The sequence below is a fragment of the Meleagris gallopavo genome, chromosome 7, assembly GCF_000146605.3.
Source record: "Meleagris gallopavo isolate NT-WF06-2002-E0010 breed Aviagen turkey brand Nicholas breeding stock chromosome 7, Turkey_5.1, whole genome shotgun sequence".
Classification (NCBI taxonomy): Eukaryota; Metazoa; Chordata; class Aves; order Galliformes; family Phasianidae; genus Meleagris; species Meleagris gallopavo.
In genome coordinates this window covers 14,933,191-14,951,655 of record NC_015017.2, presented here as the reverse complement: position 1 = coordinate 14,951,655, position 18,465 = coordinate 14,933,191, and the positions used below count along the sequence as shown (strand labels likewise).

Here is an 18,465-nt window from a genome sequence, read left to right as displayed (position 1 = left end):
GAGTTCTGAAAGGGCTGATTCTAAATAAGCCTGATTCCGATTGAAGAAGGCTTCATTTTAAGTTACTTCGTATAAAAAAGTAAGTTTGTTACTGAAAAGGTGAGGATGCTGTGATGGAATACTTGGCAGAAAAGTAAAACAGAAATATCTTTAACTCATGATACTTCAGAAAACATATTCAACATGAAACATGCTATTCAACTATGTAAAAGTGAAATTGCCCTGTCTTATTTGGGAAAACAAAACAAAAAAACCAAACTAGTCCCTTATTGCCAGCAGCTGGGGGCATATGCAGAGCTAGGCCTGTAAGATCTGCCTGTGTTCCCTGATTCTGCTGCTCACTTAATGTGCAGTGAACCATAGAAGTCCTGAAAGGGCAAAGCTGTGCTATGAGTGATCCAGCATCAGATGAGGAACCTTTGCTGTCACTCTGTTTTTCCCTTTCTGGCTGCACTTGCAGTAGAGTGATCTGTGGCACAGTGTACCTCATACTTGGCACATCTCATCATACCAAACATGGATGGGATTAGCTGCAGTTAGGGTGGCTTGTGGCACTGGTGCAGCAAAAGGCAGCTAATGGTTATTGCACTGAATAATGGCTCATTATGTCTTCCTGTATCTGGCCTTTCTGTTAAATGAATAGCTCTATGAGATTGTGTGATTTCTGGTTGAAAAGTAATCAATACTGATGTTATCTGGTAGATAAAAGACTTATGCCTGCAGCTGATCTTCTAAAGGAAAAATCAATATGAGGAGTCAGTTGGCAGAGTAGAGGAGAGATCCTCTGCTTGCCCCAGGGGACTCATAGTTTAATTTCCCCCCTTAAGAGGCAAGTGCTTCATGGGGAAAAAATAATGCATATGTGCTTCCTGCTGCAGTAATGGAAATAGAATATCATATCAAAACACAGTGAGATCAAAGTGATGGTTTTTGAACTGTGTTTACTGGCCCCATGATAGTTTCAATTTGCAGTTATGCAGGGAAAGTTAAACAGAGCTAAAATTTTTATTAAAACTTACAGTGGTAAGTATTACTTGGGACAGAACTTTTCATCCTTGTTAGATTAGCAACTTCTTACTCGGGTTTGTAAACGTAAAGTTTGGTGTTACATTTATAATCGTATTTTCACAATAGTGACGTTGGTGGTATTGAAGCTCTGTAACACAGGCAGGGCTGATGGTTCTTGGCTGTGAGCAGGTTCATGGGAAACGGAGGAAAGAAGTTTTGTTTCTCTTCAAATGTTTGATGACCTCTTCTCTCTACCAGTCGCTTTATGTAACATGAATGAGAGTTGTGACTGCTGAGAAAATGCTAGTTTGCAACTTTTGTTGATTATGATAGCAGGAAGGGGATGTAAATAAAGGCATGACTTTTTTCTCATTTAAAAGCATTGTCATGTAGCTGTTCACTATGATGTTTCACAACTCAGACATGAGTTGTGCAAGTGATCATGGATAACAAGTGGTGTGTGCAAGGAATGTGCTTGGCTCTCACAAAGGCATACAGCTGGTTGTGTCTGAAATGATGCAGCTCATATTCTTTTCTCTAGGGAGAGAATTAGTTAGCTTCCCACAGCTTTTTCCTTAATGCAATGAAAATGAATGACAAGAAACTTTCATAAAGATTAATTTCCTTTTACATATTTCTAAAGATGCAATTAGCCTCTGCAATTCTGCCTTATAAACTGCCACTGAAGACCAACTACAAGTCAACCTCTTCTGCTTGAACTTTAAGGAAAATTAAGAGTATCCAAAATCAGTGCAGATTGTATGCTAGAGATGAGAAAGCTTACATATTCTTATGATCAGGGAATAGTACAAAGTACGCTGTTTATATATTCCCATATATTTAACAGTAAGATGTCTACATTTCATCTCATGATCTCTCTGTTTTTAGAGGAGTACTCTGAGTGAAGTTACATTTTGAGCATGCAAATTCTACCCATGCTCCACTTACAACATCTGTTGAATCTTTTTAGCTCTTACAATGCGGAGTTAATCTTTATTTTACATTGCAGAATTTGTGCTGCATATAAGTGCAGTTTTACATCATATGTATGCACAGTTATTAATCAATGTGTTCATGCTTTTTCACCAGGAGCCTGACAGCTGGGAAATCATAGAGGGTCTGAAAATTGGTCAGACTAATGTACAGAAGCCAGACAAACATGAAGGCTTCATGCTGAAAAAGAGAAAATGGCCCTTAAAAGGTTGGCACAAGGTAATGTTCTCATAAAACAGTCAAAGGCTTATTGCTTCCTTTTATGATTTGGAATTTTTTGCCTAGAGAAAATACAATGTAGGATGACTGACAAATAAAAGCCCAGAATTTCAGTGGATGACTTTATCTTCAGACTGTATAAAGAATTAGTTTGCACATACAGCTTTGTGGCTTCAACGTTGCAGGGCTGGCTGTGTAATGTTATATTCAAAATCCAGGCAGACAGTGTAAATAATACAGCAGATGCCTTGTATTTTAAGAGGTTTAGCCAATATCGCTTTCATTCTTCTGAATACATTATAACAAAATATAGCTGTGCAGCGTAAGTTTGAATTGAGTTTACAGGGAAGTAGCCAGGACTCCATGAGAGCTGAGGAGGGCTTTGGTGTGGACCAAGGATTCTTACTGGAGAGCATCCCTTGAAGTTCTTTTCCCTTCAGCCTTCTTGGCTGGGCAGATTTGCTCATCCCTGTCCCTGAATTTGTCAATGTGTCTGTAATCTTCTTTATGGACATGAGGCATGACTATTTAACAAAACACCATTACAAACGCCAATAGCAACAAAACAAAATAAAAAAACAACCCCTGAATCTTCTATTTAGTTAATGTGGAGACATTTGTCTATGGGCACTTTCACTTTTTCTTAACCCTAAACCCAGCGTTCATTATCTCTTCTGCCTGTATTTTATAGCATAATAATTACAGTTCTTTAAAATCCTCTGTTAACAAGATTTGGTTATTGATGCCTACCCATATTTTGCACGTTGGAGCAGATCAAGTATGATCATTTTCTAGGACACAGCATTGTATTGTGAAGAATAGTGAAAGCTACGGTTATAAACAGCTTTTTTTATTCCTTGTAAAGTGTTAACTTTGATTTTTTTTTATGCAATTTAGATCTGTGTCCATATTCACACTTATTAGTATAAAACACAGTTTTTCTAATTTGTCTATTCTTTGTGAATGTTATACTAATCTATCCACATGCTGGATTATGAGTACAAGATTTCCATCTGCCTGCTACTTTTTTTTTTTCTGATTACCTATCAACCTTATTTTGTTTTGGTTTTGTTTTACTTAGCTAGAATTTGTTTTTGGCATGCAAATATTTATGTACCACTTGAATTTAGCCTAGGGAGACTACAGGTTTTCAAACTGGTATTCTTGAAATACTGAAAGAACAGAAAAGGAGATCTTACTTAAAAACAGAACAAAACAGTGAAAGTGAAAAAGCAAGAATTAGTCTGATATGAGACTGCATGGAGTAGTTCACTGCTTCCATTCCTTTAAAATGCAATACATTGATGTGTTGTTTCTTTCACAAGTGTTTGCTATAGGAATGTTACATGTAAACTGTGAAGGGGATTATGCCTGGTAATCTTTTTTTTTTTTTTTCATCCTGACTTTAGAGCAGTTATCTATGTAAATAATTTTTAGTGTGATTAATTAGCTTCATAGCCTCCCTCTATGCTCTATCTTACATTTCACCTAAGGAAATGGAACTTTTGAATTTTGGATTAGAAACTGTGCATTGGTGAGTAATTTTTTTCCAACTATTGCCTTCAAATCCTGCCATTTCTGTAACACTACTTTGTGCTGAGAGCACAGTGAGGAGTTCCAGAGACAATACAATCCACCTGTGGTGACTGTAGTACAAAGTGATTGTACTGTATGCTGTTAGTGACCTGACAGCAAAGCCATGGAATCCTCTGTCTGTTGAACAAGGTATGTCAAATTCTGATGGCTCTCAGTGTGCTTTATTAGCATACCAGTTACAACATGTATAACTTACGCAGTAGTTCATCTGCTTCTGAAGCGCTGTACGCTGTGAAATGCAATGTGATAAAAGGTCATTGGTGTATGGAGCCTATGGAGGCAGAAAAATAGGAAATTAACATTGTTTTCTTCTTTAGTCCATTAATGACCATACGTAGTAAAACTAAAACTTCACAACGTTGTTCTTTTGACATCTTATTCAAGAAGCTACACCTCCAGCAAAGCTGGAATTTTATCACCCTGTGTCAGACCTTGGTACGATCTGTTGTGCAACTGACATCATTTCCAGAGGCATCTTCAGGAAATATTTTCTGCCATGCAAGTACTGACCCTGCTCATAATGTCAGTTTAACAGGTTCATATCAGGCAAATGTGATCCATCTCTTCCGTATCAGACAGCTTAAAGAATCTTGCGTAATAATTTGCTGTGTTCCAGATCATTAACATATATTAGTTCTTTAGGTTAGGCTCTAAAAATACTAAGTAGTTTGTATTACTTGCATGTTGATAACAGAAGTTAGTGAATCTCAGTAAACATATACATTTCCTGCCAGGCTGCATCTTTATGCTGTGTGCCAAATGCTGTGCTAACTTGTCCGCAATGCAGCTAGAGCCATCTAGTATGCACAAGCTACAGCAGCTTTAATTGTTGGAGAAACATGTTGAATTGGGGATTCTGCTCTCTGCTTTAGGGGAAAACTGCTCAGCAGAATAAAGGTGTAGCAATGGCACAGATAGGCATTGTCACGTTAGCTTTAATTTGCCTGTTCCTTGTAGCTGCACCAATGAAGATACAGTGACTCACTCCATATCGCTTGCACACGTACAAAAGACAAACCCTCCCATGACCAGGGTACGTTGCTGGTAATGCTGTAATATTTCCACTTGTACTAACACAACTAGCTTGCATCTAATAAAAGTATAAGGAGCATGAATCACAGCTTCATCTTTACTTCACTGTACAAAGGTCTGCTGTGAGTGCAAAGTTTTGGATGGTAGAGCCATGTCTCACAGCCTGCATCACTTCCCAGCTGGATATCCAGGAGACCACAGGAATATCCATCTGTGGGTCTTCTTTCCAGGGTACATCTTGCACTAGGAAAAGCTTTTCAGCTTCTGGATAGGGAGGACAAGCAGTTATGTTGAAACACGACCATTTTATTTGGGAAGAAAACAGGAGGGAAACAAAGAAAAAGACTTACCTCTTTCAACCTATGTTGTCTTTCTAGTAGACCTTATTGAATTGGCTGAAAAACAGAAAAAATATCCTCAATTATTAAGGTTCCTTAAGTTCAACGTAGAGCATACTGTTGGAAACAGGATCTAGGTTTTCACACTTAAAAGATAATTGTTATCAAAGAAGGGGAAAACAAAATTATTTGCTACCATACTTGTGCTCTCTTTCCAACCTGTAAACAGTCCTTAATTGTTACAAAGTTATTTTCTTTTGCAGATAAATTATTATGCAGAGTTTAAGTTGCATCTGATCATTAAGAAAAAAAAATTCTTTTTTTTCCACTTTCAGAGGTTTTTCGTCCTGGATAATGGACTATTAAAGTATTCAAAGTCACCAATTGATGTAAGTAAAGTTGAAGACTGTTTTAAAATTTGTGTTAGAATTCAACCTGCTAGAGGCTCATTCTCATACTCGACACCTTTATCACAAGTGTACACATGAAAGATCGATTCAAAGAGAGATTTGTGTATGGAAAGCATGTAAGGTTTAGGTTGAGTTATATTCCCCCAGATTCTACCTTTTATTACTTTTGTAAAAATAGATGTATTATTTAGTTTATTTAATGAAGATGTTTGAAAGATTAGCCTGAGCGTGTGTTCTACCTTTTTAATTTTGGTGTCAGAGAGAGCTGATTATTTTGAGATATGTGGATAGGACAGAGAAGTGATTATGATGCACTCAAGATATAAGGGGTAGTATTAAATTAGATACCAATAACCATCAAGCTGTAACAGCAGGGAGCTAAGTGCTAATTTTCTCAGCTTCTCACTTAACCTGTAGTTACATGCTAGTGTGAACCACCACACTTTTCATTTGGAGTTGGTTCTGCAGTTGTGAGATATTTTTCTCTTTTTAAATTTTTTAGTTTGAATACAGGCTTTAACTTTTATGCATCTTTATACTAAGATATTCCTAAAAAAGGAAAACATTTCAGCACCAGATATTTTGCTCTTAAATATAGTGAAATACATGGGACTACCAATTTCGTACTCTGCTTTTTCATTTCAGATACAGAAGGGCAAAGTACATGGAAGCATTGATGTAGGCTTATCAGTTATGTCCATTAAGAAGAAGGCTCGCAGAATAGATCTTGATACAGAAGAACACATTTATCATCTGAAGGTAAAAGTGATGCAAATATGTATTCTCTTTTCATCCACAGTGGAAATATGTAATAGTAATTAGGAAAAATCTGCTGTGGGGGAAAGTGTGTTATTTTGAATGTTTCTTTATAATGAGTTACTTTGTAGGTGAAGTCCCAGGATACATTTGATGCATGGGTTTCAAAATTACGCCACCACCGGTTGTACCGTCAGAATGAGATAGTGAGATCTCCAAGAGATGCTAGCTTCCATATATTCCCCTCAGCCTCTACTACAGAGTCTTCACCAGCTGCTAATGTACCAGATGGAAAGGTACGTTGTGTCCTTTTGTTGAAAACTCATGCCTGCTGGACTTGTTCATGGGCAAGCCTGAATTTCAATGGGCTCTGCTTGGAGTGCCAGTAGAGAGGAGTTTTCACTGGAGGAACTGATGGCCGGCAAAAAGCTGGGAGTACTGTAGCTTTCATTAATGGGTTGCTGTAAAGATTGTGCAAAGAACTCATTGCCTTCAGAAGAATTTGCACTCGCTTTTTGCATCTGAGATAAATCTGTCTGTTATTCTGTAGTTTTCTTCCTCTTTAACAACAACTTTTCTAAGTGATGTTTAGCAAACATAGTTTGTGACGTCCTTGGTTTGACTCTCCAACATACTGTGCAGAGATACCTGTGTCATGGGCAACTACTTAGCCAAATCACAGATGTCACTGAAATCACAATGTCTGCTTTATTTTTTTTGTTTTATTCCAAAGAAATATGGTGATTACATTGACTGAGCAACACATGCAACAATAAGTGTAAGCATTTTATTATACCTTAGGTACAACAAAATAGCTTCCCATGGCAATCTCCTATACCTTGCAGTAACAGCCTTCCTGCAACCTGCACTACTGGGCAGAGTAAAGTAGCAGCCTGGTTGCAGGACTCAGAAGAGATGGACAGATGTGCAGAAGGTTAGTCTTTACCATTTTGTGCCTTGCCCTTTTAGCAAAATGTCTTGTTGGTAAGAAATAACATACAGTCAATGGAAGTGGTTAAGTAGCATCTTTACATGCCTATGAGAGAGCTGTTTAGGTAATAAATCAGATGCTTGTAGTAGGAACTTCCCTCTTAATTAGTGTTATGATGTTGCTTTGAAAAATTTTTTAAAAATATGTATTATCTTAATGGATATCATTATTAAAGTATGCTTAAGTTTTAAGGTCCAATCTTGTTGCTGACTGCCGTAGAAATAACAAGTGCTCAGCATCTCTGACAATAAGGCTACTACTTAGATGCTTTACTATTGGATCTGAGGCATTTGACTTTTGTATTACAATAAAATGCCAGTGGTGAACATTACGGCAAAGAAAATAGCTGAAGCACCTAATCTTTTTTTTTTTAATATGTTTTAGATCTTGCTCATTGTCAGTCAAACCTTGTGGAACTCAGTAAACTTCTTCAAAATTTAGAAATACTACAGAGAACTCAGTCTGCACCAAATTTCACAGACATGCAGGTAATTCTGTTTGATAATAAATAATCATGTTGAAGCATTTGTTGGTTGCATTAAAGGTACTGTAAATATGCTCTCTATTAACTTAAAATTGATTTTCTGAAATTGTATTAACTCTTAGATGAAAGGCTTATCTTAATCATGTTTATCTTAATCATGTTTAATAATGTTTAGTGTGTAAATGGATAAGACGTATTAAGATTATTTGAGTTAAATAGGAAGGATCAATTAATCAAGTCCATTTGCAAAAGCAGAACTAAGAACCATTACAATAGAATTATATGTACACACTGAAATAATATTTAAGGAGCTGTTATTGTGCTCAGTAAGATACTATTTTAAGTTTTTAAGGAGTGCAGTTTCAAACCCTCAAGATGGGAGGACATTTTACGTTCTAGAAAAGAGAGCATAGTCACAAAGGTCCCAAGCACTGGACTGGATTTCCCAATTCAGGGTGAGTTTTCCTCTTGACCACAAGAAAGCAACTGCAGATTTTTAAATACTTTCTTCCTCTTTCACTCAGGCCACTTGACTATTGAAGTCTCCCAGTGGTGTTTTTGTGTTGAAAAGACTAGTTCCAATGAGGAGACTTACCATTTCAGGAAGAGCTGAGCATTTCTCTCATAGTGACAAAATTGAAATCCATGAGGATTTCAAAATTTGTTCCTAAATGTTGTGCGCTATGAAGACAATATACCAATTGTTCTGCTAAATAAGTTGAACGCTTTTTTTTTTATAGTAGGGGCATAGGTGTCTACAGCTGGTCATTGCTGTAGTTGCAGGTCATGGCAGCAGCATTCTTTTCTTCGCTTTCTAATTTATCAATGTCTAACACTACAATTCTTTACTAACTTGGTGTACTGTCTGTATTGTGTGTCAACTTAATAGTACCTTGTTGCTTTTAACTATTTGTGTAATGTAGGCTAACTGTGTAGATATTTCAAAGAAAGACAAGCGGGTCACAAGACGATGGAGAACAAAAAGTGTCAGCAAAGATGCAAAAATTCAACTTCAGGTACTGAATCCACAATGTTTTCCTTTTCACTGTACTTTCAGATTAACTTTTAAGCATGAACTGATATACTAACTGAAAGTAGGAATTCAATGTACTGTCTCTTATGTTCCTGATGATGCAAATTAAATCTCAGTTGGTTGTTTAAAACTAGACAAGATAGTGAAAAATGTATTGATTTTACTTTCACTCACATGAAAACATTGCCATCTAGGGAAAGGAAGAGAGGCTGAACACTAGTCAGTTTAGGTGCAAATAAGATGATTTGCATGCAGCGCACTGGGATACTGGTATTTGATTTAAACTAGAAGAGAGGAACTGTTGAGCAGGTGACATCGAACTAAAGAGCAGAAAACATGAATGGAATACTGAACACGCCAGTTGCCTTTGTCAAAAACTACATTAGGAATGTTACCAGTGAGAAGTATTTTCAAAAGCTCTATCTTATGAAACAGGCTACTATGGGAGCAAATTGAATTAAACCAAAGAATAAATTATATGGAAAAAAAAACAATTGACATAATCCTGCCTTAGATCTGAAAAGTAAAAGCACAGAAATAAGCATAGAAACCCTATGTCACTCCTAGATCCAGGGAATCTTACTGTGTTTTGTCAGAAATAGCTGTGTGTTTTGAAGCCTAATCCAAAAACTGCTTTATTTTTTATAACTGAATGTTAATGAAGACTGTACTTTACAGACTTCAGGAACTAACAATTACCACTGTGCTGTCTGCTCTGGAATAAATACACGTCAGCAACTTCTGATTAATTTAGATTCCTTGAAATTCATGCAGACTTCTAAAACCTTTGATATGTCCCTCAGAGACATAATAAGGAATTTCTGTGACTCAGAGACACAGTAAGAAGTTCTCTGTGACTCATTTAAGACTGACAATCTTAAGGAAGGAAGACTAAGAAAAGTAACTTTGATTGCAGCTGTAGTAGATGACTTTTCTTTCTACCTGTTATTCTAAATTAAGGACAACATGTTAAACAATGAAATATCTGTTAGGTGTAAAAAGCTTTATTAACAAGGGAATTTTGGTGGTTGATGTCATACTCTATTACCTGCATGTGAAAGATCACTGTGTTTCCTTGTTGCTGAATAATGGTAGGCTACTAAAAATACCAGGAAAATGGATGCAAGCATTTGTTGGAAAGGCAGAGGCAAAACCCATGTTCTTTCATACCACAGTGGCCTAAAGAAATTTCTATCAGTAAAAAAAAAAAAAGTAGTAAAAATTATAAAGGCAACAATACATGATGATCTAGGGGAATTGTGAGCTATTCCTGAGTTGCCTGTGCCCTGTCAAAGTGACACTGTGATGGGCTTCCTGTGGGAGACTCAGTTTGGCACCTGATTCTCAGGACGCTGTTGGTGATATGGGTCACTTCGCAGATTCCTCTGAGAGTTTGTATGCATAGCACAGCTCTACTTCGGTCTATTGTTGCTGAGGAAATAGTGAACTTTGCTTAACGTGGGGCAGTTTTGACTCCTGACAAGTGTAAGGCTGGAAAATAAAAAGCTTACTTTATTAGAGCAAAGCATTAAATGATTTATGACTGATTTACAAATTAATTTGCAGTGAAACAGGAACAACAAAATAATTCTAAATTATATGCAAAATGAAGATTTTTTTTTTTTGGCTGTTCCAATATCTTAACTAACTTGATTGGCATACTCTTTCTAATTCCGAGGACTGTTCTGTCCCAGGAATGGTCTAAAGCTGTGATCTGTGGAAGATGGTCTCGTTCTGGCTCTTGTGTTAATCATAATTTGCTCATGCTGCTATTCCACTGGATTTCCTCACAAATTGAAGTTGTTTTTTTTTTAAGCTTGGTCTCCTGCGGTGTTTTTATATTAACCATTTTTTCTAGCTTCATTCCATATAGGTAATTTTTTCAAGATTACTCCAACTTTATAATCTATTTTCCACTTCTTTGAATCACTATCTAATTTGTGATCATTTCTTCATGGACAGTACACATGATTTGCTATTAAATAGTTGAAAGATTTGATGCAAAAAAAAAAACTGGTTGTCCTTTTCCTTTCTCCCTTCTTCCATACGTATCATTAGTTTTTTGGGATAATACTAATAATAACATACTACTTCCAGCTAGATGGACTATTAATTCCATTTGAAATACACGCACCAATTGATTGTAGAATAAGGAATTATTAATTACCATAAAAGGACCTTCTGCAGTATGAGATTGAGAGCCAGAGAGCATGAAAATGAGGTGTTCTGTTCACAAATAGCAGGGAACAATGCTGTAATTTTAGTTAGCTCTGTGACCACTGTGTAAGATGCAGTGAGAAAATTCCCCTATCTAGTGTCTATTGTACTCAAAATGAGTTAGTAAGATAGCTGTTGTGTTTCTGCTAACACATTCCTGGAATATGAGTGCAAGATGTATGAAGAGCTTTAAAAGTACTTCTTATTGTGAGGACAAGTTTGTCTACTTGCTTTGTTTCTTAGAAACATTTATTTGCCATTTAAGTATACCAGTCCTGTATGCACTTAACTTCGCTTACTGTGGTTAATTCCCCGATAAAAGTGGGGTTGCTTCACTGAGAGAAATTAATCATGGCATGTACATATGTGTTTTTTAGAATTGGGGGTTTAGTTTTGCTGAATTAATAGCTTACTTTACAAGCTTTTACTCAGGAGAAAAATACTTGGATTGTTTCTCTGAAGAAGGATTGCTTATATAAAGAGGTTTATTTTATTTTTTAAAAGTCTATTTTTAAAATGTCTTAAAGTAATCTACAAGTTAATCAGTCTGCATTCATTCTTTTGTACAAAAACTGACTTTCTTTGGTTAAAGAACAATTTTACATTCTCATGATTGTCTAAAGATCTTAAAAGGAAGAAAAAAATACTACTGAACAGCAACAAAATGAACTATCATTGATATAATTTCATTCAGTGCTCAGAGAAGTACAGTTCCAAGACTTATTCAAAGGAAGAAGGAAGGAGAATTTATTTAGTACTCTTTAGTACAGAATGATCTGAAAAGTCATCTTGCTCTGCTGAGGCTTCCAGCTCATGAATTAAACCTGGTTTATTTTTTTCCCTTAAATAAGTACTTAGTGACATGTTGTTAATTGTAACTCAGATAGTTATCTGACTTAATATTGTGTTTGGGGGTGGTGCTTCTGTGGAACTCATTGTTTGAATTTTAGTAATGTATACCTGCATTCAGAATCTTGCAGTTTTGAGTGCTTAATATATACATTTGTGCATCTTTCTGTACATGTATGTATAAATTTATATGTCTCTATTAGTTAAATAGTAATAGTCTTCAAAACTTTTATTCAAAATATAGACATACTTCTGGAGAGCACAAAGCTTTAAATTCTGCATATGATGCAGCCTCTTCTTTAATGTAGTTGCTAGTCTCTGTTTTAGAAATTATCTGCATGTTTTTAACAACAAAATAAAAGGTGCAAAGCTTCTCTTACTGCCATTATTAGGCGACTCCTACGTGGTCAATAGCACTACCAATTGTATCAACCAGAGGATGGAGGATATGGCCTTTCTCAGATGCACCAATCCTACAAGAAAGGGAGTGTTGCAGGCTCAAGAGACGAGGACTTCAGCTAATAAACTACATTATAATGTTCTTAATCATGATGTCCTTGTGTCTGAGTACCATTGCTATTTCTGTGAACTCAAGTTGCTTTCAGAAAAAGAAAAATGTATATGAATTTAAAACACTGAAATGGCTATAAATGCATGTATAGATTAAGAAGAATGTAGAGGAATTGAAAATGTTTTTCTATAATAATAAGGTGGCTTTTTTAGTGTTATAAATTCATCCAAATATTTCAAAACATTACGTTAGCCATTAAGTAGAAGGGCTTTGTGGTAGGTGTGGAGCTATTCTGCATCATGCAGACTTCATGCAGCATGTACACAACTTTGATGCACCATGATGGATTCTGTTATAAGTAATGTAAAAATGAAGTTATGCAGGATGAAGCCACATGTTAGGCATGCAAAAATGCAGTTGTTGGAACACTTAGTCTTCATTTGTGCTACTCTGTCTGAGATTTTGAATTGCTTTGAAAGCCAAGCCTTTAGTAACGTATAGAATGAGAAATGGGATCTTACAGAACACAGAAGGATGGTATGTGGGGAAAATGAACACATAAACCCAAGGACGGACAGACAAATGCCAGGAATGTGCACAGGAGTATTTACGTAAGGAAGCTCCCTATAATGTACGCACTCACATGTTTTACTATTGAGATGCATACATCTTCAGTAAGCACAGTTAGTGCACTTCCACAAATGCAAAGTCATCTCTTTCAGAATTCATCTTCTAGATGGTCAAGTAAAGGAGCTTTTGTTTTGTTTTCTTCCACTCCATAGCATCCATTTTGTTTTTTTTTATTCCATAATTGCATTATGACTCTGAACAGCAAAGCTAATAGAATTATTTTTTCTTTTTTTTGTCCACTGCAGTCCAACTCTTCTGGAGATAACGTTAGCGAAGTACCTAGCTATATAAGTCTCTGGCATACACAGGTGAGAACATATCATATGTTCTCAAAATGTGTAGGACGTAAGAGTTAACAAAATTGAAATCCACTTAAAGACTCTCCCTCTCCCTTTTCTGATCACCTTTCATCTTCCTGTGTCCATCATCTCTCCCCTTCTCTTTCTCTACTTCCTTCTCTTCTTGCATTCACTGTCAGGAAGGGCCGGCACCGAAGGGCCAGTTCAGCACAACACGACGCCGGCAGAGACTAGCAGCAGCAGTGGCTACAACAGTGAGTGGATTTAAAAATCAAGGCATAGCTTGAAAGATGGGGAGCTGTGTAACTTGAATGCGTACTAAGCTTATGAAGCTGGTTCTTGCACTTTATGGAGGTGTCCATGCTACCCATTCTGAGCTGAGTCACTTAGAAGTGATCAGGCCTGACACAAGTGGGTGTCACAACTGTGCATCTGAGCTTGTTTTCATGGTAATGTCCCTCTTCCTTTATGCAAGTGCAAGTGATGAACAGACTCAGGCCCTGCACTGTTTGAAAATAGCTTTGTTATGCTCTCTGTATTATTTAAAATGGACCGAAATGATCACATGTTGTTAAAAGATTCTGATAACGGTCTATAGCAAGGCAGTGAAAATGAGATTTGCTACAAAAAACATGAAATGATGACACTTCCTGTTTTGTTTTGTTTTTTTTTTTTAGTAATGTAAGATTAGCCTTTTCCTTTAAGGTACTTTGTTTACATTCCATGATCCAAAAAAGTCATATTACTATTGCTAGTGTCGGTTTTTCATTTTTGCTAATACTTCAAGCCTTTGACACAAAATTTGAAGCTCTGAAATCAATGTGCAGGCAAATAAGTGGGAGTGGGAAATGCTATTTATGAAACCAAATTAGCATTGTAAATATACCTTCAGCTGCTACTTTGTCAGGAAAGCAATTATTAGGAATGCACAAGATAGATTAGTCCCTCAAAGGATTAGTGAAATGGATGAGGAAGACAAAGATATAGGAAAAAAAGAACTCTGGGCAACTGAAGAATCAAGTGAGCTTTTAACACATACTTCTACCCAGCTCAAGCAGTTAACATCAAGCTAAAGTTTTTGAAGGTGTGCGGCTCCAACCCATAGCTGAAATCCACTAGCTCAGATGTAGCTTCTGCTTAAGCCTGAATAACTTGAGCCCTGTGGCCAGAACCATGAACCTCATTTACTATTAGGTCCTCTTGAGAATTGAGAGAAATCAGTGCTCCTCCAGTTCCCAAAATAACTTCTCTAAATTTAACCCCTTGTAATCAGTTCAAGCCATGTATAGATGCAGAATATCAGTCAATTATTGATTGGGTGATCTTATCTTCTCTGCGTTTGTAGCAGAGAAATAAACCCCATCTCAGTTTGCTGTCTCTATAGTCTGGAAGATACAGAATTACATCAGGTAAAATGCAGAAGGGGAAGGCTTGTGTTACAACCCACTGTACTGGGAACAGTCTGTCTCTACGTGAGCATGCAGTTCTGAAGAGGCCGATGAATGAGTGTTATTTCAGCCTTTGGAATAAATCAAAGTCAGGACAAGGTGTAACTGAAATCATGTCTTCAAGAATGAGAAAGAAAAACTCGAGAGATGCATCAAGAAGCTAAGTACTTAAAAAGATAGAAAAACTAATAGGTAATCAAAGCAACATCAGACCACCATGAGTGTAAGGAGAAAGCACTACAGTGAAAGAAGAAAAAAAGGGAAGAGAGGTTCATGGGCAGTGTTGCTTAGACTGCTGGTTGTTCAAGAAAATGAGTTTGGTGTTGATTTTTTTTTTTTTTTTCCATTGGTTGTGGAAAGTAACTTGGAAACTCTTCCAAGATGCAGATGAGGAGAGTTCTTATTAGTCAACAGTTAATTATGTTTGGTTCTAAAGCAGTCAGCGAAGCAGCTACTTGTTTCTGACATGTCCGTGTGTATTTCTTGCAAGCAGTGTGATGGTAATTGTAGAGCATGTGAATGCTGTTTCTAGGACATACTTTCGTACTGTAAATAAAATGGTCTTTTTTTCAATAAACCTCACTAAAAAACACTGCTTTTCAGCCTTGCCAGCTGAGGTATGAGGCAGCAATTCTCTAGAAGGAATTCTTGATATGAATCAAAAATTAAGTCCAAAAAAAAAAATCTACTTTGTTGGTATCAAAACAATGAGAGAAGAGGATCAAGTTTACACTGGTTAGGTGCTGTGAAACCGTTAATCTGTGCTATATGTATATGAAAATTGAAGGGCAAGGTTGACAATGGTATTGCCAGAATGTGCTCAAGATGTGATTAATAGGTCCAGTAGAATTTTAAAGGAGAAACCTAAGATGGTTATTGATGACAAATGTTATAGGAAGGGATTGATAGAACTATTCTTTGATGTAGTCAAATAACAAGGTACCAATTTCAGATACTGATGGCAGAATATAACTTATCTGTTGATTAAAAAAAAGTATCTTAGTAATATGACTTTTTGTTTTATCTGCTACTCTTAATCATATCTCAGAAGACACTTTTTTTTTTCCTTCCATTTTTCATATTTAAATAATTACATTGGGCTGCAGTGTGGAAGTTTTTGATTTATACATTTGGTCAATATCATAAAATAAATTAGCTTGAATTTGTCTAAGAATGCTTAATACTGAAGTAAAAAAAAAAAAAAAATGTAGCTCTGCATGCATTTCCCTTTCATTTAGTTTTGAAAATTGGGTTCTTGACTGGATTTTTATACAAATGTATGTAAATAGTTAAATTAAAGCATACCGTCATGCACACAGGTCACATATGTAAAGCAGTATACATATATTGCTTATGGAACATATAGGTAACTATTCAGTACACGTGATATATTTATATACAAAAGTTACAAGGTACGCGCGTATATTTTTGTTTACTGTATTTGAAAGGTATAGAAGGAAAAAAGTGAAAACTGTAATAAGTGAAAATCTTTACTGCATTTTACTTAACTGCATCTCTTTGCATTAATTTGCGGCTCTTGTACTTCAAATGAAATTAAGTGGAGATTTATTTTTGGTTTTTTTTAGATAGAAAATGGAAAGACCACATGATTTTCCCTTTTCATTGTTGCATGTACAGTGGTTTCTACTTAAAGTTTAACAGTGGTTTTCACATTGTTAGGTAGATTAATTTTCCATGATACATTTGAGAATAGTGCATCCTATTTCTAGGTCTGTGAAGGAACTTGCATGTTGGTACTGTAAAAATGGATTCATGCTATGTGGACTCTCCAATGACAAAATGCAAAGAAGCATGTGTTGTGGCTGAATTTTCTAGTCTTCTTTTAAGCATTAGGGAATGACCAGTTTTTGTTAATGTTAGAATTAAAATATTCCACTGCTAGCGATTAGCTTAGGCTATTTTTGTCTGTTTCAGTGAAAGTTTTCAAGAACTGCAAGGAATTCTGCATCAACTATGCTGTGATTTAGGAGAGTAAAAAGTTACATGCTTTTTTCCTTGTTCTTCACATTTCAACCAAGCACTTTTTTTTTTTTTCAGAAGGAATAATTTATATTTTGCTTCAGCAGAATTAAAAAGTTGGTTTTCTTCTTAAATAATACATCTTTACTGTTTCCTGCTGTAGGTTCCCTTCAGTGCTACAATGTCCCCGGTTCGGCTGCATTCGTCCAATCCCAACCTTTGTGCAGATATTGAGTTCCAGACCCCCCCAAGCCATGTAACAGATCCTCTGGAGTGCTCTACAGAGTACATGAAGCTTCAAGAAGAATTCTGCCTGATGGCACAAAAAGGTAACTAGAAACATCAAACCTTTCCTTTACTGTGCTTTTCTGTTGTGCTTCATTATTGCCTTCACTTTGTCGTGGCCAAGATGTTCATCTGTGTTAGATGATTCCAGAAAAGAATTTTGAGCTGGTCAGATGATTTACTTAAAGATTACATATATCATCCTTCATATATTTTGCATAGATGTTGTGAGTATGGAGAAAGGTAAACCCTCAAATGAGGGCTTTCCTTTAGAAAAAATCTGAACTTGTTTTTGCACCTTGTAAATACATGACTGATATTGGAAACATTTGGTTTTATTTTTTCCAAAAGGCAATTCAAAATGTTACTAATGCATAACCTTTTGCAGGGATTTTTCTTTTCTGGGTGCAAACTTTTGTGAGATATTCTCTGCATCTATGGATGCAAGGAAGGTAATGCTTACTACTAAAATATATTTTAGAAATATCATTGCATTACAAAAAAAAAAAGTTACTCCAGGTAGAAAAAGGCTTTTAAGTAGTATTTGCAATCAGTTTGCTATGTGTTACATAAAAAACGCAGGAAAAATGATACTACTTAAAAATTATCAAAAGTCTATTTGAAGTCCAAGTAAACCTACTTATTGATGCAATATTAAGTCTTAGCCAAACTTCAGATTTTATTACTCTGAAACATAAACAAACAAAGGAAAAAAAAGAGCAACAGACACAGATTTTCCAAATATGCGTTTTTTCATTCACTCAGCATCAAGAATAAGATAAGGTGTGAACATACTGTATATACGTTGCAACTCTAAGAAGTGTTTGTAATTAATTTGGATATACGTTACTTGAAGTTCATTAAGATCTGTTTCAAGTTTCTGTATGTGTGGGATAGAAATCTCACTCTGTCTTTATTGCTATTTTAATAAATGTAAATATGTATTTCCATATCTGAGGATACACCTGTTATCTTTTTTTTTTTTTTTTCCTTAGTGCATTCTCTTTTGAAATCTGCCTTTAACAGTATAGCTATAGAGAAGGAGAAGCTTAAGCAGATCGTCTCAGAACAGGATCTTACAGGTCACAATGCTCAAATAGCACACCTCAGACAGTCCCTTTCTCAGGTACGTTCCTGATTTGATTACAAGCTCACCTAATTTGCCAGATGCACTGTTTCTTTGTTTTGGCTATTCCCTGAGGTAGAGGGAGCCAAGAGAACAGCAAGGTTCTTAACCAGAACTATGGCAAATATTCTGTTGTGGACATGAGAATGTAAGTCCAACCTCAGTGCATATGGAGGATATATACATAGATAGATAGATAGATAGATATAGATATATATATATATATATACACACACACACACACACACATATATATATAT

The 18,465-nt window shown here is 36.0% G+C and overlaps 1 protein-coding gene across 8 annotated transcripts in view; it reads left to right on the top strand.

Moving 5' to 3' along the window:
- Nucleotides 1-18,465, top strand: part of OSBPL6 (oxysterol binding protein like 6) — an 85,289-nt gene that overhangs the window by 46,352 nt on the left and 20,472 nt on the right. For 2 of the 8 annotated variants that reach the window (XM_010713557.3, XM_010713558.2), the window contains exons 4-14: nt 2,098-2,220; nt 5,522-5,575; nt 6,242-6,355; nt 6,484-6,648; nt 7,154-7,286; nt 7,728-7,831; nt 8,751-8,843; nt 13,313-13,375; nt 13,546-13,620; nt 16,958-17,123; nt 18,075-18,205. In XM_010713557.3, coding sequence (XP_010711859.1) covers nt 2,098-2,220; nt 5,522-5,575; nt 6,242-6,355; nt 6,484-6,648; nt 7,154-7,286; nt 7,728-7,831; nt 8,751-8,843; nt 13,313-13,375; nt 13,546-13,620; nt 16,958-17,123; nt 18,075-18,205 — 1,221 coding nt within the window. Of the gene's footprint in view, nt 1-2,097; nt 2,221-3,137; nt 4,850-5,521; nt 5,576-6,241; nt 6,356-6,483; nt 6,649-7,153; nt 7,287-7,727; nt 7,832-8,750; nt 8,844-13,312; nt 13,376-13,545; nt 13,621-16,957; nt 17,124-18,074; nt 18,206-18,465 lie in introns of those variants that run through there. The other 6 variants (XM_010713562.3, XM_019617090.1, XM_019617089.1 and 3 more) reach the window with 6 other exon arrangements.